The sequence below is a fragment of the Copidosoma floridanum genome, unplaced genomic scaffold (assembly GCF_036245765.1).
Source record: "Copidosoma floridanum isolate Cflo_tuat_1 unplaced genomic scaffold, Cflo_Japanese_pri ptg000004l, whole genome shotgun sequence".
Classification (NCBI taxonomy): Eukaryota; Metazoa; Arthropoda; class Insecta; order Hymenoptera; family Encyrtidae; genus Copidosoma; species Copidosoma floridanum.
Window position 1 is genome coordinate 38,328,334 of NW_028321881.1, and position 24,515 is coordinate 38,352,848.

A 24,515-nucleotide genomic window follows, 5' to 3' on the forward strand; every position below is an offset into this window, starting at 1 on the left:
AGTAGCTAGTAAGCGCCCCGGGTCAAAAGGTGATAGGCGCTTGTGTTATTATTAATTGATTATTTAACAGAGTGGCCAGTAAGCGCCCCGGGTATTTAGGTGATAAGCGCTTGTGTTATTAATAATTATTTATTTAAAAGAGTGGCTAGTAAGCGCCGTGGGTCATCAGGTGACAGGCGCTGGTGTTATTAATAATTATTTATTTAAAAGAGTGGCCAGTGAGCGCCCCGGGTCATCAGGTGATGGATGCTTGTGTTATTGGACCTTATTTGAATCTCGCGCGTCACCTTTGGTACTAATTTTTTTTTGATCTAGTGATTTCCCACGTCAGAGAGGTTGGGTCCTAGAGAATTCCCAAATCTGGCCGGAACTATATCCCATCGCTAGTGGAACTGTATACACGGCGCATGCGCAGCAATACGTATTATGTATTATTGTATTGAGAAAAAATCGCACATTCCACATTCGACAAAAATAATTATTTTACCTGCTATACATAAAAATATGACAATTTGCAACTGTTCAACATAAACGACAATTAAATTGCAAACGATCGATATCAATTTTGATAGTATAGACACACTACAAAGGGTGGATGAGATACTTTTTATGTCTCTCGCACGACGGTATCAAATTTATTTTTTTTTGCAAAACTGCTTGATCCGACAGTTTTTTACAAAGCGGTTGCAAACGTTGCTAACGATTCCACAGTTTTGGGTATTTTTTTTAAGTCGAAATTAGCAAGTTGCTCGCGGAGTTCGCAGAGCTATTTGTGCATCTCCTTACTTTCCTCCCCGCTACGGCAACCCCCCACCCCAGAGGGACATTATGCAGCTTTCTCTCTTGCACCGCCGGACACGACACTGCATTGGGTTAGGTGGGGTTCTGCTACTCTATTCTTTTATATCTCTATGTTAGCCACTGCCGCCGCCATATTGCAGGCGTCGCCGACTTAAGCTCGCGCGCTCTGGACCGCCACGGCCGCCATGATGCCCGTGTCGCGGATTAGAGGTTTGGCTGCTCGCCGTGCGAGCGTTAGCCCCCGCGGCCGCCATGTTGCCCGCATCGCATGACTGCTGCTCACAAGTGTACGCGCACTCGAGACCACCACGGTCGCCATGAGGCCCGTGTCGTGGATTTTATGCAGCAAACTGAGCGTCTGGCGCCTTGCTGCCTCGCTCGCAGAGTAGTCATCCTTTCCGAGCGCCTGGCGCCGTGTCGCCTCGCTTACGAAACAGTTGGCTCAGCAGAGCGACTTATAACTGATCAAGAAGCGTCCGCCTCGAGTTCCGTTGATGATTCAACGTCGAACTCATTATATTCATGATTTTCAGGGAAACCGGACAGGCGTCAGCCCTGTTCGCCACCCAACAACGGCTTGGCGACGTCATCGCTCGGTTCACGGCCGCTGTAAAGGCCACTGAGACAAGCCACTGGACCCCGGGCCTCGTCACGGCTCGGCTTGAGCTCTTGGACGCCTACTGGAATGACTTCCAGGTCAACCACGTGGGTTTGTTGACCGCAGAAACCACCGAACACGGCGACGCCGCGGACGACATATACGCCGCCGCAGAGGCCAACTTCGTCGATGCCCGGTCACACCTGTATGACGCTCGGCTCGCACTAGCCCCGCCTGGGACCCACGGGGAAATCCGCCCAGCCGGAGAACCGGTACCACATCGTGGGCCCAAGTGGCCTACGATCACCATCCCGCCCTTCACGAGACGACGAGAGGACTGGGAATCCTTCAGGGACCTGTTCCGAGCCCTCATACACGACGACAAGCAGCTAACGGACGTTGAGAGACTCTATTATTTAAAGTCACTCACTTAAGGCGATGCCGAGGCCGTCTTGGACTCCGTACAGATCGTTGGGTCCAACTACCCGACAGCCTGGAGCCTACTCGAGGCCCGCTATGAGCATCGGCGGCTCCTCGTGCAGGACCACGTTGCGGCGCTCCGCAACATCAAGCCTCTGCGGGAAGAGTCAGCCGGAGGTCTCCAAGCGCTGTTGGACACGCTTGAACGTCATCGCGATCAGCTTAGTGCTCTCGGCCGCCCTGTCGCCTCCTGGGATGATTGGTTCATCGCGTTTGCAGCAAAGGGCATGGACGCCACCACAAGACGTGCTTGGGAAGACGAGCTGGAGAAGCTGGAGATTTCCAGCTACGGGCCCGGTGATTCCTGGGCCACCTTTACCATGCTTGCTGCGTTTCTCGTGCTTTGAGATCTCGGCCATCTCTCTCAAGCTCGCTCGCCGCCTGAAGGCCCTTTTGGAGGATTCTAGAACCAGCGTATCGGGCATCGGCGGTGAACATGCCGTAAGGTCGACACTCCGCGCCAGCCTGCGCCTGATGCCAGGGAATGGCACCCCCAGTTTGCATCTGGAGGCGCTGTGCATACCCCACCTCGGTCTTTCAACTGCTGCGGCCCTGCTTGACCCCAGCATCCTGCGAGTCTGGGCCAGCCTGCAGGACCTCGCCGACCCCGACTTTGGTCTTCCTCGTGCGGTCGATATTCTCATCGGCGCTGAGGTCTATACAGCCGTCTGCTGCGCCCTGGGTACCATCAGCGTGGAGAGATTGTCGGTCAGCATACAGCACTCGGCTGGACTCTAGTCGGGTGTGCTCCTGGGCGCCCCTTGGACAGCGCCGTCGCGTGTCCGACATTGCACGATGAGCTGGCTCCACCCTGGCATCGCGAGCTTGTCATGCTACTCCAGCGCTTTTGGGAACTTGAAGAATTGCCCTCCGTCTGCCGCCGCGCGCCAGATGACATCGACTGCGAGCGGATTTTCGCCAACTACCAGCGCGACGTGGACGGCCGTTATATCGTGCGTTTGCCTATAAAGCCCAATGCTGCACCGCTCCTCGGCGATAGCCTGGCTAGCGCCCTGGCCTGACTGCGATCTCAACACCGTCGCCTCCAGCGGGACTCAAAGATGGCGACCGAGTATAACCGCTTCATGAGCGAGTACCTCGCCCTCGGTCATATGAAGCAGCTCTCCAGCCGAGAGCTCTCCGAACCGAGCAGCACGGTCTGCTACGTCCCGCACCACGGCATCTGGCAACACGGGAACCTTAGACCAAAGTTGCGCGTCGTGTTTAACGCCTCGCACCCAACCTCGAGCGGCTACAGCCTAAACGACATCCTGCACTCCGGGCCGAGACTCCAGACCGCACTACCGACAGTCCTGCTGCGATGGCGAAGACATCGCGTCGCCTTCTGCAGCGATGTCCAGATGATGTTCCGCCAAATCTGGGTCGACCCGCGAGACGCAGACCTTCAGCGCATCGTCTGAAGCCCCGATCCAAGTCAGCCGCCTGTACACTATCAACTGCGCACCGTCACTTATGGCGCGACTTGCTCGCCCTACTTGTCACTGCGTGTGATTCAACAACTCTGCCATGACGAAGGACACTTGTGGCCGGACGCCGTACCTGTCGTCATGAACGATCGGTACGTGGATGACATCCTCTCGGGTGCCGATGACCTCGAAACGGCCCGCCAGCTTCGGGATCAAGTAATTGGTCTGCTGCGCTCAGGCGGATTTCCACTCCGGAAATGGGTCGCCAATGACACCGAACTTCTGGCTGATCTCACCCAGGAAGCTTGCCTGCGCCCTACGTGGCGTGAACTCAGCGACGCCGGCCTCGTCAGCGAGCTTGGCATCAGCTGGGACCCAGCCTCGGATACTTTCCGGCTCACACCCCCGGCAGCTCGAGAACAGGACACCAAGCGGAGCATTCTTGCTGGACTCGCGAGCCTCTTCGATCCTTGCGGTTGGCTCGCGCCGACCATAATCCAAGCCAAGCTCCTTGTGCAGGATCTCTGGCGCGCCCGGTTAGATTGGGATGAGGTCGTGCCTGCATCAATGGCTCTTCGATGGTCAGCTTTCACCACTGAGCTGAAATCAATCCAAGGCTTCTCCATTCCACGTTGGACTGGATCTTCGGCTCCGTCGAAGATTCACCTCCACGCCTTTTTAGACGCCAGCCGCCGCGCGATGGGCGCGGTGGTGTACTCCCAGCTGCAGGACTCCTCAGGGCAAGTCCGCTGCCACATTCTGCTGGCCAAGACGAAACTTGCGCCCATCCGAAGCCTCAAGCCGTCAGCCACGCCCCAGGCTCGCATGACGATCCCTCGCCTTGAGCTGCGTGCCGCGCTGCTTGCTGCAAAACTACTGCGCTTGGTCGTCAGCGAGTGGAATATCCCTATTGAGCAATGCTACGCTTGGTGCGACTCCCAAGTCGTTCTACGCTGGCTCCGCTCCACCGAGGCGACCAACCACGCTCTCGTCGACAACTACGTCACCCACATCCAGGAGGTACTGCCACCGCACATCTGGCGCTATGTGCCTACTCATGACAGTCCTGCCGATGTGGCGTCTCGAGGCACCGATGCCCAGACTCTACACCGCCAGCAGACATGGTGGACTGGCCCTTCCTGGCTGTCCGAAGGCCCTGATCGTTGGCCCCAGGAGCCCTCCGAGCCGCCACACAGCCCTCACCTCCTCGCCTCTGCAACGTCACGCAAAAGGTCGAGTTCGACCTTCTCCGACTGTTCTCCGATCTGGGCGTCCTCCTGCGCACCCTCACCCACCTGCGTCGGTGGGCAAGACTCCATCTCGGTCGAGCCCCTACACGACCGATGCTCTCAGCACCGACGGCTACCGAGTTGACCGATGCCTACCTCGCTTGCGTGCGCTTGAGCCAGCAGCGTGCCTTCTCTGATAAACTTGCACTGCTTCGCCCGGGCCGCGCTCTTCTCAAGCGGCACCCACTGACATCGCTCGCAGCCTTCGTCCATACAGACGGCGTTCTGTGTGTGGGCGGTCGCCTCCAGCACGCCGAGATGACCTTCGCGGAGCGACACCCACCCATCCTTGACGGTGCTTGCCCTCTCGCCACGCTTACGATCGCGTGGGCCCATCACCGAGCGCTCCACGGGTGCTTTCGCACCACCAGCGCGTACACCGTCAAGAGTGCTTGGATCATTGGTGGCTCCCGGAAAGTCAAGGCTTTCCTACGCAGTTGCGTTACTTGTGCTCGCCTCCAAGCCCGATCAGCTGTCCAATTGATGGCTCCTCTCCCACGGTCACGAGTTACTCCCTTCCGCGCCTTCGGTCGCACTGGAATCGATTACGCTGGGCCGTTCCACGTCCTCGCAGCTAAGGGCCGAGGCGTTCGCACCACGAAGGGTTACATCGCCATATTTGTCTGTCTCACCACGAAGGCACTACATCTGGAGCTCGTAGGCGATCTATCAACCGTCTTCTTTCTTGCGGCTCTCACCCGCTTCTCTGGGCGCCGGGGAAAACCGTCTGAACTCTGGAGCGACAACGCGACGTGCTTCCATCGAGCTGACACCGAGTTGCGCAACGCGCTCCGTCTTGCTGAGCACCAGTGGGCCCTCGTCGCGGGTGCCCTAGCGGATCAAGGTATCGAGTAGCATTTTATTCCACCCGGGGCCCCTCACTTTGGAGGTCTCTGGGAGGCCGCGGTCAAGTCCGTCAAAGGTCATCTCCGACGAGTCATGGGCTCGCAGCACCTGACATACGAGGAGTTCTCAACCGTCTTGGTCGGGATCGAAGCTGTCCTTAACAACCGACCCCTCACTCCACTGTCGGGCGACACGGACGACCTGGGTGTGCTGACCCCCGGTCACTTCCTCATCGGAGCACCCCTCAATTCAATCATCGAGGCCGCGCCACCCGATCAGGATCTCGACCATCTGGTTCATTGGGAGCTTGTCCGGGGCATCAGAGCACAATTCTGGGCCCGATGGAGTCGGGAGTATCTTAATACTCTTCAACAGCGATCGAAGTGGATCACCCCTCATCGGAACCTGACCTTGGGTGATATCGTCGCCGTCCTTGACTCATCTCTACTCTGGACCGACGGCCGCTGGCCTCTCGGCCGTGTAACTGGTGTTCACCCTGGCCCGGACGGCCTCGTACGCGCTGTGACCGTCCGAACGGCGACGGGAGAATACACCAGGCCAATCACGAAAGTCACGCTGCTTCCTGTGATAACCCGGACGGCCTCTCAGCCTGCATCGCCCGGAGGCGAAACCGCTCTGGATACGGCGGGCGGGACTTGAAGTTTCGTTCCTGGAACGAGGCGGGCGGGATGTTTCGTTCGACGATATACTGTCAGTCGGCCCCCCATCCTGATCGTCTCGGCGCTTCATTACGCCGCTGCCGCTGGCATCGACGGCCTGTGCCGGGACCAGCTCAGTTCGTCTCCTGATACACAGGTTTACGCATCAGCTGGCCAGCTACAAGCCTCTACCAGCCAAGCCACACCAGCAGCAGCCAGCAAGCCGCTCGAGACAGCTAGTCCACCAAAAATATCAGCAGAGCATAGTACGCAGAAAGCACGCTATTCATTGTCGCCGGGTCCGCTTCCCTTGTACTCAACAAATAAAGAGTTTCTTAAACACTGTAAATGTTTGTCCAATTGAATAAAAAATTGTATCCCAAAGGAAAATGTTTTTTTGCAATAAAAATGTTTAAACAATTTATTACAACAATTTTTAAACATGTTACTGTTTGGTTTTTATAATTTATAAAGATGATTAATGTTGTTTGAGGAAAAAAAAAATTTCTATCCGGCGTAAAACGCTAAATTTCCAGCTCATTTATAATTGTTAATTAATTAAGGCATATTGTTAATATATTACGCAAATACAAATATCACAGTTGAACTTGTTGTTGAATGCTACCCCAGATTAAAAAAAAAACGTTCAAATCCGTTCATTAGAAGCCGAGATTTTGTCAATTTTGAAGCGCGCGTTCGTTAAGGTAGTTGACAAGGAAATCGATTTTCTATAGATTTTCTTGAAACTTAGCAAATAAGTACATTTTAGTGTCCTTCACACATCAGTACAATTTCAACATAGGTACCGCAGCTAAAAACTAAGATATTAACTTATAAATTTATGGCTTTTATCATGGGACGCCTCTGTTACGCTGATGTGAGCCATGCCGTTTTAAAGATTACAAGAATAGTTTTATATACATTTTTAAAGAAAACTATTTTTTGAATCCATGGAATCCAAGGAATATTTTGCATTATCTCATGATATTCCTTCCGCTACTTGTTTTTGAAGAATTTTAGTACAAACATCGTGTATTTCGAGTGAACGTAACCAATTTAGCAGACAGCTTATATATACAGTTTGAGACTTGACAACGTCGTTCGCCCTCGTTGTATATATACATCTACTGCCGCTATATATACACGTCATTCATGAACTCAAAATATAATTTGAAACTGTGGAATGTAATTCGTTTAAATAATAAACTTCTTAATAAACAGAAAAATGTGCAATAAAATTATCAAATGAATAATCTAGTACATAATTACAGAAATTAACCAAAATATATTTGTATTACAACAATCTGTGAAATAAACTTTTTTTTTAGCAACTTTTGATCTTCCTTTCTGTGCTCACAAAATTCTTTACGAATCACTGCTTTCTTTGCTTCATTCATACGATGTACACAAGTACTGTATTTCTTACCTAACTTTTTTGTTACAAATTTTCCGTTCTTCAATCTTAGATTATTCATATTTATTTGCAAAATAAACCGGCTGAGCACAAATTAAGTAATACGATAACCTAATTCTCAAAAAAAAGGTAAACAAAAATAACATACATGTATGTATACATATACATATATATGAGAATACAACGTTGCCCGATTTCGTCAAGAAGCGCAGACAGCCAATTTTTGCTCTTCTGCGCATGCAAAGAGACGAGTGGTAGTGTGGTACTCAACCATTTCTACTTTGACTATACAGTAATATTATACGCAGTAATCTTCGTTCTCACTGAGCACGACTGCATCACTAGAGCTATGGTGGCGCGTGGCGCGTCTCTTCTGTATCCAAAGGAGCAGTCCCACCAATTCCCTCTCAGTGCACCTTCTTCACTTTTGAAGCAAGGTCTGATGGTCGCCCTCCACCACCACCTCGCAGCAATTTTTTTCGCAATAGGATCAACTGAATTGCGCAATTATCGTTAAATAATAATATATTTCAGCATGCCTAATGTTAATTAGTAAAGTACTGGACAAAACGAGGGCATTCGTTCTAAAATCAGTTGGATAGCTGCTATTGTTTATTGTTAAACTTGAGTTGACTTTGACTAGCTATATCTTAGGAACAGATGAACGGATTTCAATTTTTTTTTTTTTTTTGGGAGAAGCGTCTTGCCGAATACTATCATCCTACAAAATTTAAATCCAAAAACTGGGAAATTCGCGAAGATGTTCAATTTGTTTATAATCAAAAAAATGATAGCAAATTTAAAAAAATTATGTACGCTCTCCTAACTATCCGATTTTAATTTTTCAAAATGGATTTGAAAGGTCTAATGATCTACTATACGTTAAAAAATCAGCAATTTGTGGAATTTGTTTTTTAAGCTTTAGCAACATTTTCAAAATTTCGATATTTTTCGGAGATACCTAAATTGCAAAATTATTGTGCAAAAACAAAAAACAATATCGAGCTGGTTTTTGCGCCATTATTTTTATTATTACTTGAAGTTTTCCTGACAGTATTTTCAAGCGAATATAATGTTGTCTTCAAGTTTGTTTTGCAACTTTTCCAAATTGCACTTTTTTTCGTTTTTTTTTTTTTTTAATTTCGGATTTTTTGCAACAAAAAATTTTTTTTCCAATTTTTAAAATCCTTATCCGATAGGAAATTTTCTCACGAACAATTTTGTTTCTTTTCATTTTTCACGTAGACGCGATATTTTCCAAGATATTTGGCCTAAATGGCCAAAAAATAGGGGTCAAAACGACACATTTTTCACTATATTGTTTATACCGAGCGTAGTACAACTTTTGGGGTGGGAGCATATCGCAATTCTTGTTTCTACCAACATTTCGGAGGTATTCCCGTAAAAATTTGAGCTCCGACTCAACATGGCAAATCAAGCCAGTTTCTAACAGATGCTTACTGGTCTATTATGTAACTTTATGTATAGAAGAGTTTAGAGAGTTAGTTAAGCGCCTGAAGAGAGCGGGAAGTTGTACTGTGTGCTCATGAGCACACTTTGCTCCCAGCTCATTACTTTGGGCCCCCAGGCAAAAAAGTGTTTTGTATTCTGCGGACCCAGTTTTTTGCAAATGGTAATAATAAATTCATAAATTATTGTGATAACAATGTTCTCATATAATACTGACTAAAAAATGGTTCAATTCTACAAAAAAATTTAATGTGATTCTGGTAGCACGTAGCAGTAAACTATAATACTAAAAAATCATTTGATCACAACTTTGAGCATTTTTCTCTTTGCAAAGTCTGTATTGCTAAGTATAAGGACCTTTGAAATTAAATATTCCAGTCTTCTCAAGGCAATAATAGTTTCCAAAATATGCATTCTGTACATAAAAAATGCATTTATATTGCATTCAAATAAAATTAATAATGTGAGGAATAATCAGGTTGAGTCGATGGACTTTTTGATCATATCTCCAATCATTTGTCCCATTTCGACAGAATCCTGCAAAACAAATGCATGACGAAAGCTTCTTTTACACAGATGAGCATCTATATCAGGAAATCTTTCTTTCAAGTCTTTGTAATATCGAATTGGTACCCAGCCATCCATCATGCCATAATACAGATAAAGCTTGTTTTTGTGTTGAGATATTATGGAATCATTCCTGTTTTTTATTTGATGCATCTCATTTTCTCCTAAGAAAAAGGCACTTTGTACAGGCAAGGGACTTACTAATTGTAAGATAGCATCATCCAGCTTTGATGGTATTCCATAGAAAAATCCAAATATCCTGATTAAGGATGCTTGTAAAAAATAAGGAAATAGAGTAAATATCCATGATAAGAATACAAGTATAAATGATATCCTTAAAGCCTGAAATTTTTTATTTACAATTGTATTATTTATCATACTGGTAAGAATTATATTCTTTCACAAGATATTAATGACTTACAAAGTTAATTAAAAATTTTCCATTAACAGTTTCTGCCAGTCTCTCAAGAGTAGGAAACAGTAGGTAACACTTGGATACTTTTTTTTCAATGTCATTGTTCTTCAATAAATTCAAAACAAACCATGCACCAATGGAATGTCCTATTAGGTGAATCCTAGCATCTGCAGGTGAATATTTTCTTACAAATTGTACCTGAAAACATATGTAGTGGTTGTATTAAATAAAAGTTTGAAAATATATGTAACACAACATTGAAACTCACTTTGTGCTCCAAATTTCCATTTAAGTTATACAAGTGTGAGTGAGTTTTTAAATCAGGATAAGAGTGGTTAACATTGTCCTCTGGATTGATAGCATGACCTGTGTGCCCAATAATCCAGATTGGCACCTCTGTAGGTAGCATTGATTGAAGTTGTGATGCAAATTCTTTGTAAAAGGCCGGAACACCAGGATTGCCTGTTATTAAAATGACTATGTCCTTTTTGCCATTTATATCCAGTCCTACTTCTTCTATCCAGCAGTTATAGGCAATTATCTCAGTTGGTACTCGATTAATATTCACTACAGATGTGAACATTTTGTTCTCGAATTGGCTAATACTATATCAATTGCTTGTAGATAGCGATCTTTCTCGAAAAAAGCTTTCAAGCTTGAGAATATAAAAAAAATATTGTAAATGAATATCTAAGACGAGTAAACTAAAAAATGTTATGGAAAAAGAATTACGCTGCGTTTATAGGCTGCAAAACTACGTAATTGCGTTGATGTGAGATTAGAATGTTTAAAGTAATATCACATTACTGTTTCATATTAACGACGCTAATTATAGGCAGTTAGGTACTTATAATGAAGTTTACGTTTGCACTGGGACCGTACCATGTAACTATTTTTCTGTACATTGGCCTATGTTATAAAACACTGGCCCCCGAAGCGAAAAAAAGTTATATGGTACGGCCACTGTTCACTTCGCACACTTAATTACGATAATTACGATATATGCATAGACATATAAGAAAGAAATAAACTGCTCGTTCTTATGTACAGCGCCAAAGCACAAGTAGAAAGAGACACAACATCGAACGTGGGTATCTGTCTCTCTCTCTCTCGCACGTTCCCAACAGTGGGGGCAGTAAACTAAGGCCAGCTGATGCAACCTCCCCACAGTCCCCACCCCCACTGTAAGCAACGTGAGAGAGAAAGAGAGACAGATGTCCCGCAGTTGCCATTTACTGCAAGATTATAATTTATTTACTACTCGAAAATCGACCTTAAAAAAAAAAAAATGAACCTGACGGAAAATCGTACGCGTTCCTGTATTTCGACGAAGATTATCGTACGCATCCCTGTATTTTGACGAAGAATCGTATACGCCGCTACATTCAAATATCGATGAAAGTATTAAAACTATTAAGTAAATCTTAATAATAATTGCGTGCGTGTCAGCGTGTGACGTATCATGCCATATTTTATTTATTACGTTTTGTGAGTGCTTCTTGCTAACAGCAGAATTCAACATTTGTTCTTGTGTAAAACTATTTCATCAAAAAATTGTTTATTTATGTGCACTTAAATTTGCCAGTGGAAAGATAAAAATTAGAGAGTAGAGGTACACATAGCTGTCAGTCAGAAACGTGAGAAAAAAAAAAAATGAAACTGATGTGGACATTTTTGTATATGTCATCGCTTTTGTGTGGAATCTCTGCTTTTCAGGAGCAACCTTTCAAGAAAAGGAACGTTCTTGACTACACGGATGCAGACATAGAAAAGCTCTCCGAAGAGTGGGAGGTATTGTATAGTTATGATAACTGTTAGTTTTTACTTCATTTCTTTTTAACTTTACATTGTTAAACTAAAAGGATGCAGAAAAATGAACCAAGTCCCAGTATTTTCTTAATACACGAGATGTGTTATCAAGCTGTCAAGTATTTTGTCAAAATTAACTATTAACGAAAGCCTAGCAAAGAAGTTTGCATAAAAAAAAAAATATGCAGATGTAATTTCTGTGTTAAAACTACAGCTTAACTGTTAAATAAATTTCAGAATCATTATTTATATTGGTGTAAGTATCTATTAATGTTTAAAATGAATTTCATACCTGAGAGTTCACACAACTAATTGACTTACAATAAGAGTATTGCTTTACATATTTTTACCATTGTACAATTTTGTCCCACTTTTTTCTGAACTTAGAACCAGTTCATTTTCATTGAAGTTAAAAAAATTTGTGTGAAAAAAAATAATTATAGAGAAAATTGCAAATTTCAGAAGGATGATGACCCCTTAGAACCTGATGAGCTCCCAGAGTATAAACGTCCTCCAGCTAAAATTGATTTTTCTAAAGTATGCTTGAGAAAGTAACGAAAATTTAAAAGAAAAAAAAAATGAAATTCATGATGCAGTAATAATAATTTATGTTTAAGTTGGACATGACAGATCCAGATAACGTTCTTAAAGTATCAAAAAAGGGCAAGAGTGTAATGATGTTTGTAGATGTTAATCCTGAGCTCTCTGAATTCGAAGCCGCATCCGTATTAAGCCGTTGGCAAAGTAATCTACAAAATAATCACATAGTTGCCGAACGGTAAGTTCACCTGGTATTGTGAAACTGATGTGTCCATAATTTATTTGCCCATTTTCTTTTACCTAAATTACCCAAAAACCCATTCGATTTTTAGGTATCCTATAGATTCCAAAAGAGCAATATTTAAGTTCAGTGATGGAGCTCAAGCTGTAGATGCCAAAAATTTTTTTATTACAGAGCGTGAGTGTTCACATGTAACTCTAGAAGGCCAAAATTACATTGGACAGCATGCATCTGCGGTAAGCTTATTATGAACTCTAGAGGTATAATCTTGTTGAAATATTTAATCTGAAAATTGTGTTGCAGTCTACTGTTAAAAAACTTGAAAAAATGAATCCAACTGGCAAAGTGGAAAAAGTCAAAAAGGATGAGAAAAAGCATACTGAATTGTAATTTTTCCCCTATTATGTATCTTTTGTCATGAAAAAAAAAGAGAACAAACAACTTCATACAATTTTTTAAAGAAAAATAACGAATAAAAATCGTATGGTTAAAATAAAAACATTTTTAATCCTATTAGCTGAATTTACACTTTAGATGCTAACATACATTTTGAGTCAATCAATGCAAGTTCATCAAGAACAACTTAACAGTGACCAGTCTTATAGACACAATCATAATTGCTATTGTTATTAAGAGTTAATATTTTTACTGGCATAACTCTGGGTACTATTGAAAGCTTTAGTTTCTCTTTGGAGCTCTTTCACAACAGTAGCCAATGCCTGAGGATTGACTCCATTCTCGCACAGCCTGACGCAGTAGCTCAGAGTCCCTGGATCTAAATTGGTGTTAAGCAGCTTGGAAATGCGATAAAGTGCTTGGAAGGTCTTTCTGGCTGTGTTTATTTGATGATTCACTGGCTCTGGCATGTTTGTCTTACTTGGGTCCTTCCTGTGTAAATAAGCATTAAATATTCTTCATGATAACAATACATACAATGAGACGTCAGATAAGCTATGTTAAATACTTTTTTCTAACGACTAAGGGTAAATGCGTGGAGAACCATTGCGCCGCAATATAGATCAGACGAATTTGTTTAACTTACCCTTGAAAGTTGGACAGTTTTTCAACCTTTTGAATGAATCTAAATACTGTATACGTCCTTTTTCGTCGTAGAAATTAAGTGATTTGTATGCGAATAGATTAAAATTTTTTTTTTTTTTCACAAACGTAATTTAAGTAATCAGAAGTTGCAACTGACAACGTATTCGTTGTAAGTTAACCCCACATTTTAGTTGTTGCGGATATTATGAGAAACAGTGGCGCTTGAGTCGAATATGACAAATTTTGATGGCGCAAAATTTTAAAATGGCTATAAATGAATTGGTGGTTCATCTGTGATTGGTCGATAATGATTCTGTATCCATGACAGTCTCAACAAACGTTTATTTGTACCTACCAATTTTTTAAAGTGGTGTTTGTTATTTACGTGGCAAAGCACGATTGTTTCAAGATGTAAGCTGGATTCTATTTTCTTTCATTAATTTTTAACTAATAATAATACATGAGCTATTGAATCAGATAATAATAGGGTGGTGGTTAACTTATTTTTAAGTTCCCGTGAAGCGTTAATCTACGTGACTGTAGTTTTGATATTTCCGAACAACTATGTGTTGAAGGTTCGTTTTTTTTTTTTTTTCACAATAATTTTGCGTCGCGATGACTGCACAATATTTCCGTAAGTGCTTTTAGTATATATTATAAAATTGAAGTTTACGGAAATCATTATACTTCTAAAACTGACAACAAAGTCTTTAATTTTTTAAATCAGAAAACTCTTCACACTTCGCTGTATTTATCTACTTTTTTTCATTTAAAACAAAAAATACATTAAGAAGATGAAGGACGAAGACAACGAGATAACAACTTGCTCTCCCAATAACCCGAAACAGTCGCTTCTAAAAAAATTTGACATACCGATTGGCCACCTGTCTTACGATTACGTTGGAGTGTGCAAAAACGGCAAAGACCTCGAACGCATTGTTCAAATTTTAAGGTATGTTTACCATCTTCTTTTTTCAATCTAAAAATAAGAACCATATCAATTGATAAATTAACAGGTCGGGTGAAGAAGGTTCGTTTCCACACCTGACAAGTACAGCGGAAGCCCGTCTGGCATTAGTGAAACCAGAGAGTGCAGTACTAAGGGTACCTCAGCCAGTGCTAAGTCGAGCTAGTTTACCATCAAATGAAAGGAATGAGCTTGATGCCGAGCTAAATGGTTGGCTTGGCAGGATAAAACTTCTCGAACGTGATCTTGAGGATGAAAAAATAGCTGAAGACTTGCCCAAACCTGCAGTTAGAATGTCAAACTCTATTAGTGACTGTGAGCCCAGCAAGGTTGGTCATATTAATTAATTTTTTTCTAAGGTCAGTTAGAATGATCTATCAAAGTACTTTCCTATGCTTGTGTTGTTCCCACATTAAAAAAAAATTGACTTCTTTCATGGAGATTCGGGAGTAATAATAATGAAACGCAGAGATCACAATAATATTGAGTTTTCATAATAGTTGACAATACTTAAAACTTGTAGGAATTTTTTTCAATATTTGTCACAGGTCATTTTTAAAAGAACTATACAAATGAAAATCATGTGATTAATATAGCCTCTTATGGGACGTTACTATTTTCATGCTTGTATTAACAAAAATTTTAAAAAAATGCAGAGATATAAAAAAAAATTACCTGCAACCTAATCGTTATTTAATAATTCATTGAGCACACGCTCCTGAATCTATTTTATATATTTCCTATGTTTTATATAGTTGTAAGGATTTCAATGGCAGCTAAGACTAAGACCCCTTCCCGTCACCATTCGCCCATTGCCGCCCCTGGCATAATTGTTTTATTTAACTTCATTGATTTTGTAGCGATTTTATACCATGGCGCATTAGCTTTTTAAAAAAATTACAATAAAATTGTGCAAGCCACATCACATCATCATACTATAGTTTTAAGATTAGTATGAAGATTGAAAAATTATGTTAAAATTTAAAAAGCTAGATATAACTTTATTTAAAAAGTTATCGATCAAGTATTTTTCTACAAACAATATTTTTTATTTTGAATTTACTGTTTGATTCATTTTGTATACATACTATTTTTTGATTTTTACGTATTGAAAAAAAAACGTACAATTGACTATGAGAAAAAAACTCCATCTTAAGGTACAATCCAACCTTATCGAAACTTTGTCCTTGTGATTTATTTATTGTCATTGCAAAGGCTAGTACAACTAAAAATTATTTTTTATAGAGAATGAAAAGGAATGATGAAGAATTTCTCGTATTTAAAGTGATTCGCGAGTAAATACTTTATTTCCTACATGTTCATCTGTAATAATTTTTGCTTTGACGTTGTATTCCAAAAGTTTTGAAATTTAGTTAATGTGGTGGGAGGCCTTTATTTATGTTATTCAAAACTTTTGAAAGAAAATTCAAATGTATATCATTACGAGTTTGATCGACATCTTCTAGGGTTGCATATTCGATGCTGTAATAAATTTTAACGAACGTCACCTTTAATATTATTCATAACTTTTTTATTCAATAAAGTACTGTGCCTATTCATTATGTGTTTCTATAAGAATGACATTGTTTAAAAAAGTGTCATTTGTATCATTATAAATTTGTGAACAAAAGTTAGAATAGCTAACCCTGTTGTTGCGGTCCAATAAAAACCAATAAAATTTTACAATGGAATTTTTCTATTAGTTTCTTATCGGTATTTGCACCCGTAAATCCAAATAAAATCCGAAATGGTTAAAAATAGATTTTCTATATCATTTATTATAACTAGGACATGATTGAACAAAAATAAATTGACAAATTTATGTCATACCATTCGGATGGTAACATCAAAACGGGGGGATTAGAGTATTTTATATGTAAATTGAAAGAAAAGTTAGTTATTAATTTTTATTAGAATTTTGTAAAAAATACTTTAGTCCCCCCGTTTTGGTGTTACCATCCGGATGGTATGACATAAATTTGTCAATTTATTTTTGTTCAATCATGTTCTAGTTATAATAAATGATATAGAAAATCTATTTTTGACCATTTCGGATTTTATTTGGATTTACGGGTGCAAATACCGATAACAAACCAATAGAAAAATCCTATGGTAAAATCAATGAATTTTTTATTGGTTTTTATTGGACCGCAACAATAGGGAATATAAATAGTAAAAGCAGAAATGTCTCTAAGATAATACTTTTTACAATCTCCAATTCTAATTTAGAAAACATTTCTAAAATTTTTGTTTGAATCTAGTAGTTTTCGAAAAAACTTAATTTTATGTTATAAACTTATGTTGCAAGAATTTATCCAAGTACTGTACAAATGAGGTGAAAATAATTTTTCTGCTGGTATTTGATACGCACATAAAAGTATTAAAGAGAAAAAGGTAATTCACAACTTTGTTGTAGCGATTACAACAAATTTATTGCTCTTTTAAAAATAGACTACTTTCCCTTGGAATGGAAAGTATATGTAAAGTTAAAGTAAAATCTGTGAACAAAACGTAGTTGTAAAATAAATTACTAGATTTACTGTTGACGAAGAAATTAAGCGACACGAAACAATGTAAAATGTACATTTATAAAATATTAATTATCAATTAGGTAACTAGGGCAGTAAATGTTAATAATGAAATAAACATTAGTTTTAGATGTACTTGATAAGGACGTAAATTCTGTCCCAAGTGTCTAATCCATTCTGACCAAGTGGTAAAGACACTCGACTACCAATGATGCGGACAAGGTTCAAATTCCTTTACTGAAGCTAAGGGATGCTTTTTTTTACTATTTACATTAGCTATTCTCACAGCTTTTAAGCAGTTAAAAGTACAAGTTTTACTTTTTCATTTTTGAATCGCCGAGAATCTAGCTTATAAAAATCCACATGACACTTTCACATGACAATTCTATACATGACACTTCTATATGGTAAATTGGCACAACTTTTCACCTAACATGTCACCGGAAAAATAACATGAAAAGTCACCTGAATATTCTTAGTAGGGGATGTAACTTGACTATACGTTTATTTAATGCTCCTAATTATAAGTGTGCGCTAGTTGGCAGTTACCTTATACGGACTAACTCGCTATTGCTCGCCTTACATGCTCGCAGCCTTACACTCGCGACCTATAGGTTCACACTTCTACGCCATACAAACACAGACCTGCACACACATTTACTCTTTCGCGTTCGCTCTTATGTGTGCGTAAGCATCGACTCTCACGCTCACACCTAACAATGATCTATAACTGTTTTTTATTTTTCGTAAGATTTGAAGAAAATTACCCACCTGAAAAAAAATGTCGGAATTCTATGTAGAATTACTTCTGTAATACTTTCAGGAAAGCCATATGGCATTACACATGGTTTTACATACGGCATTACATAAAGGGTTTCAGCTTGGTGATGCCATATGTAATTCCATATGGAAAAACACACGGAATTACTAATTGGAAAAAGAAAAAATTTCTATCATCTAGAAATAACTTCAAAATACCATAATAGGTTATTTGCAGTTAACAATTTGTCTTACCATCGGGATGATAACTCCAAAACAAGGGGTTCAGCTGATTTTACTTCTATATAAAAAAATTTAATTTTTCAATATTTTTTTTTTTATTCCTGAAATATAACTTGAATCCCCTTGTTTTGGAGTTATCATCCTGATGGTAACATTCATTTTTCACAGTAAATGACGCATTACAGTATTCTGCAGTTATTTCTAAATGACAAAATTTTTTTCCTTCCAATTTGTAATTCTATGTGTTTTTTCAAATGGAATTACATATGGCATTACCAAGCTAAAACCCCTTATGTAATGCCATACGTAAAACCATATGTAATGCCACATGACTTTCCTGAAGGTATTACAGAAGTAACCACACATGGAATTCCGTCTTTCTTTTTCAGGTGGGTACCACCTAATATTATTAGTTTTTCTCTGAATGGGTTTTCACAGTTACATAAATCTTTCAAAGTGTTGTTTACTATATCTGAAGCTTTTTTGAGAATCATACTAGCTTCATCCGAAATTATTACATCTGCTTCTTTCAATACTTTTTATCACAAGCTTTGTCTAAAAGTACACCTTCTATAATACTTATTTCCAATTGCAGCTAAAAAGTACGATGAGTAGTCATCCTTTAGGTAGTAAAATTGACGCAATAATTGTATAAACAATTTTTCTTTTTAAAGTTATACTTCTATAGGCGCGTTCTGCCCTATGGAGTAAATCAACGATTTCAGACTGGTGACTTTAAAAAAAAGTGTAACGGAAGTGGATTTTGCTTGATTCTCCCCCTTTGCCCCGCCCCTCTTGACGTACTTCCGGTCCCTCTACACCACCCACCATCCAACATCATCGCACCACACTACACAACATTATCGTACCATATCACACCACACATTTTGATTTTTACCATTTTTTTTTCTTTTAACTAATTTCTGGAAAAAAAAAAAAGATTTCAAAAAGATTTGTACACCCGTCCTCTTACACTCTGGGCAAGCCCTTTACCCACTTTGCTATGAGCAGTATTTATTCATTTGGTTTCATTTTACATGAAATAAATAAGTTATTTACAAATATAAATTTTTTTGGTACATGTTTTTTTCAGAAATTTTGAACATTCAATTATTTTGTATTCATTTGTTACTTTTAAAATAAACAAATTATTGTTCATACAATTATTTCACATTTTCGCAGAATTTTTATAAATAAAAAAAAAATTTCAGTACTGTATAAATACAATTGATTTTTATTACGTTTTCTTCTTTCACAATTTTTTCTTTGCAATTGCGAACAAAATTCATAGAGGTGTGAGGAGGGCTAATATATGCTGCAACACTGGAAATTATTTTTCTCATAAGGATGAACTTACATACACACTTAAACGCATACTTGACCCTTTTTTTTGTGTTATTAAAAAAAAAAAATTATAGATCTATTTAAAAATGAAACAGGTTTATTGAATGGTAATCTTTCATTCAAACAAAAAATGGGAGCTTTACATAGATTTTATAAATCAAATTTAAAGTGATTTTTCCATAAGGTTACATGTTAAATTGCAAATTTTTAAAATTAAACATGTAAAAAAAGGGTACAGTTAAACGATCTGCTATTTTATAAGGGTATTTCTTATTTTCTTAGGAAGTTGTTTTGAAACCATCGGAAGATTCGATGAAAGAGCACAGTCTGGTACTGGCCATTCACCACATTGTTTATAAAAATTGTTCTGTCATTAGATATTAAAATATTTATTGAAACCACACCCAATTAACGTAGGGATACTCATTCCAACAGTAATTGCACCACCTTTGTACATAATATCATTTCATACGAGGTATAATTATATGTATAATTATATTATTTGCCATATAATTTTATAGATGTATAATTTCTTACTTGGGTACCCAAGCACCCACTGTCCACTGGTTTCGTTTTAAATCTTGTCGACTTGAGCCAGTACGTCGTCAAAGAACATTAATCAAAGGCATTAGAACGGCAGAGGCTCTCTTACTCCCTTCATACTGGATGCCAACCATATACCTTCTGGACGCGTACTTTCTAATATCCCTCGACAGGGCTTGCAGGAAATACGTACGGCTTCAGTTTCAAGGCCTGACATACGAATTTACTTGCCTGCCCTTTGGACTTAGTTCAAACCTTTTTGTGTAAGCAAAGCTGCTTAAACCTATAATGAATCATCTCCGCGCAAGGGGTTATGTATCTATCGTCTATTTAAATTATTTCCTGTGTTTAGCGAAGGGACGCGACAATTACTCGGAAAATACCAACTATACGACCAGCCTACTACAATCGCTCGGATTCTTAATTAACTTTCAGAAAAGCCATTTGGTCCCTTAAACTAGATGTAAATATTTGGGAGTAACTTTAGACTCAATGAAATACCAGGTAGCTCTGACAGACAAAACAAAGGCGAACACGCTACTTGAGGCCGCATCGAAAAGGAAACCTTGTAGCATCTCCAACTTTGCAAGTCTTATAGACAATCTAACTTTCGTGTGCCAGGGGGTAGAGTACGGACTCCTACAAGAGATAGAAAAAAAACAAACTCTAAGAAATATGACGGCAATTTCCATGCTCGTCTAACGTTTTCAGTAAATAACACAACTGCCATTGCCTACGTAAACAGGATGATGGGAATCAGATATAAGACGTATAATTCTGTGGCTAGGAAGATCTGGTTCCGGGATTAAGACCGAAAAATTTTTCTAACCGCTTCCTACATTCCATCGCGTGTAAACACAGCCGTGGACAGATTATCGAGAATAAAGAACCAGGACATGGAATGGTCTTGGGCAAGATGTACTTCAAGCGAGTCATTAGGAAATTTTAGACCCCCGACATCGACTTATTTGTGACCACAGACAACACAAAATGTAGAAAATTTATATTGTGACGGCCGTCGCCAGGAGCGTCCACTGTCGATGCTTTCACCATGAACTGGGCTGGGAAGTTCTTTTATGCTTTTCTTCTTTTAGTGGCATATTAAAAACACTAATAAAGATCAAACGAGAACATGCAAGAGTCATCATTGTATAGTGCCTTACTGACCATCGCAAATTTGGTTCCCTCTGCTCCTTCAAATGTTAGGTTACGATCCCTTGCTGCTAGGCCCAGATCATAATATGTTATCTTATATTTATAGACGACCACATCCTCAGGCACAGCACCTGATTTTAGTGGCCGGAACTGTATGCGGCAGGCGTTCATTGAAAGAACGCGTCCCCTCGATCGTCCTGGACATAGTCTCGGCATTTCTAGCGCCGTCAACAATAAAACAATATACACCAGAGCTCAAAAAAGTAGCATGCATTCTGTACTCGAAAAGATGTGGGCGTATTTAAGCCGAAAAGAGAATCACATCTAGAGATTTTCGTGGACCTATTTTAGAGCGGTGTGTCTTACAGCACCCTTAACCCAGCACAAGCGGCTATTTCATTAATTTCTGGGGACATAAATATAGGCAAGGACCAGCTAGTATTCCGGTTTCTAAGAGATACCTTCAAACTAAACCATCGTGTCCTAAATACGAGTACATGTGGAACGTAAACTTTGTCCTGAAGTTTCTAAAAAGTCTTCATTCCACAGAGACTCTTTATATTCAAACCTTAACGACCAAAACAGCCAGTCTGCTAGCACTCGGTGCAGCGTACCAGATGCAAACTTTAGCGGCTTATTAGACTGGAAACAGAATCGCTCAGAGAGGGGAAGGATCAACTACTCCTGGGCACAAAAAAGCCTTACAAACTGGTAAGCATGTAGACGCTAAGCAAATGGGCGAAATCAGCTGTAAAAGACTGCAGTATCAATGTGAGCACCTTCTCCGCACACTCACTGCGATATGCAACGGTTTTAGCAATGAAAAGAAGAGGGGTCATTTTGGACCTGATGAAAAAAACGTCTAAATGGTCAGCAAATTCCACTACATTGCCAGATTTTATAATCGACCAGTACTATCTGACAACTATACATTTTCATCTGCTGTCTTGCTTAATAGTGCAGCAGATAAGTAACACCATAAAATTTCTTCGAAGCCTAATCACGATGGCAGAGCTATGAAACATTTCGCTGAGATGTAAGATTCGAATATAAATCACAAGACTGATAGTACTAAGGCCATAAAATGCTTATACTTCCGCGTACAATTGTTTTTAAAAGTGGACGTTACAAGGAATTAATAAAAAAAGATCACTTAAAGCGGCGTTGGCTCAGTGGTAAGCGTCCTTGCTACTGATACAACGCTGTTCTAGGGGTCGTGGGTTCTATTCCCGGTGAATGCAGATTTTTTCAAAAACTGTTTTCATCGGGAAAAGTTCCTATGTAACCCTGTCTGTTCTGGGGCGAGTTTTTCCATGGAATCTTCCTTCAGAGTAATTCCAGAGTTTTTTCCTTGCCCCACAGGTCTTCGGGCCTGGGTGAATGCGAAACAGTGTTAGGGCTATAGGTAGAGATTAGCGGATCCAATGCCAGACGTTGGGCAGGGATCGCCAGCCTTACCGGTGAGGAGTATTCCCTGAATCATGGGGCTTCTCCAGGGATGCTTATTAGCCTGGATCCGATGCTTCGGCAGAGAGCGCTGGCTTAACCAGTGAGGAGTGGACGTCCTGGAATAATGAAGTCTTCTCCGGGGAAAGGCTACACAGTGGCGAGTGGACCCGATGCACCATTGGTGCAGAGAGCGTCAGCTTAACTGGCAAGGTGTTACACCGGAGATACTCACACTGTGCCCATGGATTCAAGTATGATATCAATAACAGGGTTGGAAATAGGTGTGTGGCAATACACCCCCACACATAGGTGGTGAGTGGGTAGCCCCGGCGACTAAGCCAGTAGGCTGTCGTGGTAACCCGGTAGAAAAAAAAAAGCTATTAAAAGCGAAAAAAATATAATTATGCTGAAAAGTACCGTCCTTTCCTTATGTCATTAAATAATTGCTCGCCCTACAAGGCCGTTTATTGGCAGTTTTTCCCGTATAATCTACGAAAAAGGCTATTTTTATAAAGCTGAAAAGGTTTAAAACTCACAAAAAATATATCATTAAAAAATTTTTTCTCTTATCTAACAACTTTACTACCAAAACAACAAAGTTCTGGAGCTTAATCTCTCCATTTTTTATATCCACAATGAATACAAATACACATTATGTTACCTATTAAGAAGTCTGGGAGATTTAAATTATTACTGTCAGGGTTATCATGGAAATCTGAGCTCTTATACATTGGATTCTTTATTTGTCGAATATGATGATACTGATTCAATCTTGATGAATGTTCCAAAAATTTTAAACCTTTGATGCATTTGAAGTTTTCCTTCTAACTCGCTCTCTTGTGACTATAGGCATGGTTAAAACTTTTGTGAGCCCTAAGGCTGTTGTTTGTCTACTTTGTTAGGTTGTAATGTATTTTTTGGCAAGGCAGTTTGATGTCTGACAGTGTTTCTAACAACCAAGAGTTCTCGCGCATGCGCACAACGGTTTTACTAGCAGTGGAGAGAGAGCTCCCCCTACCTTTACCTTTAACCCAAGCTCCCCTCGCTCTAACACCTTTAATATAATCTTATATCTTTGAGGGGTATACTCGTCGTTGGTCGAGCGGGCTACGTCTTTTGCCCGCGTATAGAATCTGACCAACATGCCATCGATTCTTCATCAATACACTTTTTTCTTTTTTTTTACTTTTATCATTCATTCAAGCGTCATTTTTTACAATAGTCATTTTATTTATTAAATACTTTTTCGAAAAGCATCACATTTTTTGTTAAAAAATAATCTTTAGATCCCTTTAAATTCGATTTATAATTTAAATAATGTAATGTTAAACACGAAATATTTTTTGGTATGTTTATAATAATATTTTTGACTTGTTTTTAAACATTCTCTTCAAGTAAAAAAACTTTTTTATCATGTATTTACATGCTTGTGCAGCAAATAATATTTTTTCCATACCACGTTGCCGTTAGTATCCAGGTGTGTTGTTTTTTAAAGAAAAAATTCAAATTCCGCAACAATCCTTAGTTTAAAAAAAAACTAGATTATGTGCCATAGAATTTAGTAAAATTCAATAAAAAATACCTTTAGCACTGTAATTATCTTTGCTGATTTATTTTTTCTTCAAGTGGTTTCCTACGCCTAATTCTACTCGTAATCAATATTTTATATAATAAATATTTTTATTACTAAAGGAGACTAGTTAAGAGTTTAATTATTTAAAAAGTTTTTAAGTTTACTATGAATAGTAAATATTGAAAAAAAATAGCTATTCTAGTAGTGCTAAGCATAACTTTAAATAAATTTTACTAAATTCTATGTCACATAATCTAGTTTTTTTTTTAAACTAAGGATTGTTGCGGAATTTGAATTTTTTTTTAAAAAACAACACACCAAGATACTTACGGCAACGTGGTATGGAAAAAATATTAT

At 39.9% G+C, this 24,515-nt stretch overlaps 7 protein-coding genes across 8 annotated transcripts in view; 5 read left to right on the forward strand and 2 right to left on the reverse strand.

The window, feature by feature from the left end:
- The first annotated feature begins 2,940 nt into the window (after positions 1-2,940).
- Positions 2,941-3,300, forward strand: LOC149375841 (uncharacterized). The gene has a single exon (XM_089597025.1). It carries the CDS (start codon positions 2,941-2,943, stop codon positions 3,298-3,300), a length of 360 nt encoding a protein of 119 aa, XP_089453151.1.
- A 147-nt stretch (positions 3,301-3,447) lies between these two features.
- On the forward strand, positions 3,448-4,680 carry LOC149375842 (uncharacterized). The gene has a single exon (XM_089597037.1). The coding sequence runs from the start codon at positions 3,448-3,450 to the stop codon at positions 4,678-4,680; it is 1,233 nt and encodes a 410-aa protein (XP_089453163.1).
- Positions 4,681-4,853: 173 nt separating this feature from the next.
- On the forward strand, positions 4,854-6,101 carry LOC149375843 (uncharacterized). Its single transcript, XM_089597052.1, has 2 exons — positions 4,854-5,439; positions 5,485-6,101. The coding sequence occupies exons 1-2, from the start codon at positions 4,854-4,856 to the stop codon at positions 6,099-6,101; spliced, it is 1,203 nt and encodes a 400-aa protein (XP_089453178.1).
- A 2,944-nt stretch (positions 6,102-9,045) lies between these two features.
- Positions 9,046-13,050, forward strand: boca (LDLR chaperone boca). The gene is made up of 6 exons (XM_014357481.2): positions 9,046-9,147; positions 11,683-11,757; positions 12,238-12,312; positions 12,393-12,553; positions 12,648-12,792; positions 12,860-13,050. The coding sequence occupies exons 1-6, from the start codon at positions 9,061-9,063 to the stop codon at positions 12,944-12,946; spliced, it is 630 nt and encodes a 209-aa protein (XP_014212967.2). The 5' UTR covers positions 9,046-9,060; the 3' UTR covers positions 12,947-13,050.
- Positions 9,240-10,989, reverse strand: sturkopf (lipid droplet associated hydrolase sturkopf). 2 transcript variants are annotated; one of them, XM_089597808.1, is made up of 4 exons: positions 10,964-10,989; positions 10,235-10,621; positions 9,973-10,164; positions 9,240-9,893 (listed from the first exon to the last, which is right to left on the reverse strand). In XM_089597808.1, the coding sequence occupies exons 2-4, from the start codon at positions 10,547-10,549 to the stop codon at positions 9,459-9,461; spliced, it is 942 nt and encodes a 313-aa protein (XP_089453934.1). In that variant the 5' UTR covers positions 10,550-10,621; positions 10,964-10,989; the 3' UTR covers positions 9,240-9,458. The 2 variants fall into 2 exon arrangements, with proteins under 2 accessions (XP_089453934.1, XP_014212970.2); XM_014357484.2 differs by lacking the exon at positions 10,964-10,989 and adding an exon at positions 10,699-10,955.
- LOC106642647 (mitotic-spindle organizing protein 1) lies at positions 13,039-13,775 on the reverse strand. The gene is made up of 2 exons (XM_014357483.2): positions 13,599-13,775; positions 13,039-13,444 (listed from the first exon to the last, which is right to left on the reverse strand). The coding sequence occupies exon 2, from the start codon at positions 13,420-13,422 to the stop codon at positions 13,186-13,188; it is 237 nt and encodes a 78-aa protein (XP_014212969.1). The 5' UTR covers positions 13,423-13,444; positions 13,599-13,775; the 3' UTR covers positions 13,039-13,185.
- A 223-nt stretch (positions 13,776-13,998) lies between these two features.
- Positions 13,999-24,515, forward strand: part of Spag1 (Spag1 axonemal dynein assembly factor) — a 39,878-nt gene continuing 29,361 nt past the window's right edge. The window contains exons 1-3 of the mRNA XM_089598022.1: positions 13,999-14,008; positions 14,392-14,549; positions 14,614-14,893. Coding sequence (XP_089454148.1) covers positions 14,392-14,549; positions 14,614-14,893 — 438 coding nt within the window. The 5' untranslated portion in view covers positions 13,999-14,008. The remainder of the gene's footprint in view (positions 14,009-14,391; positions 14,550-14,613; positions 14,894-24,515) is intronic.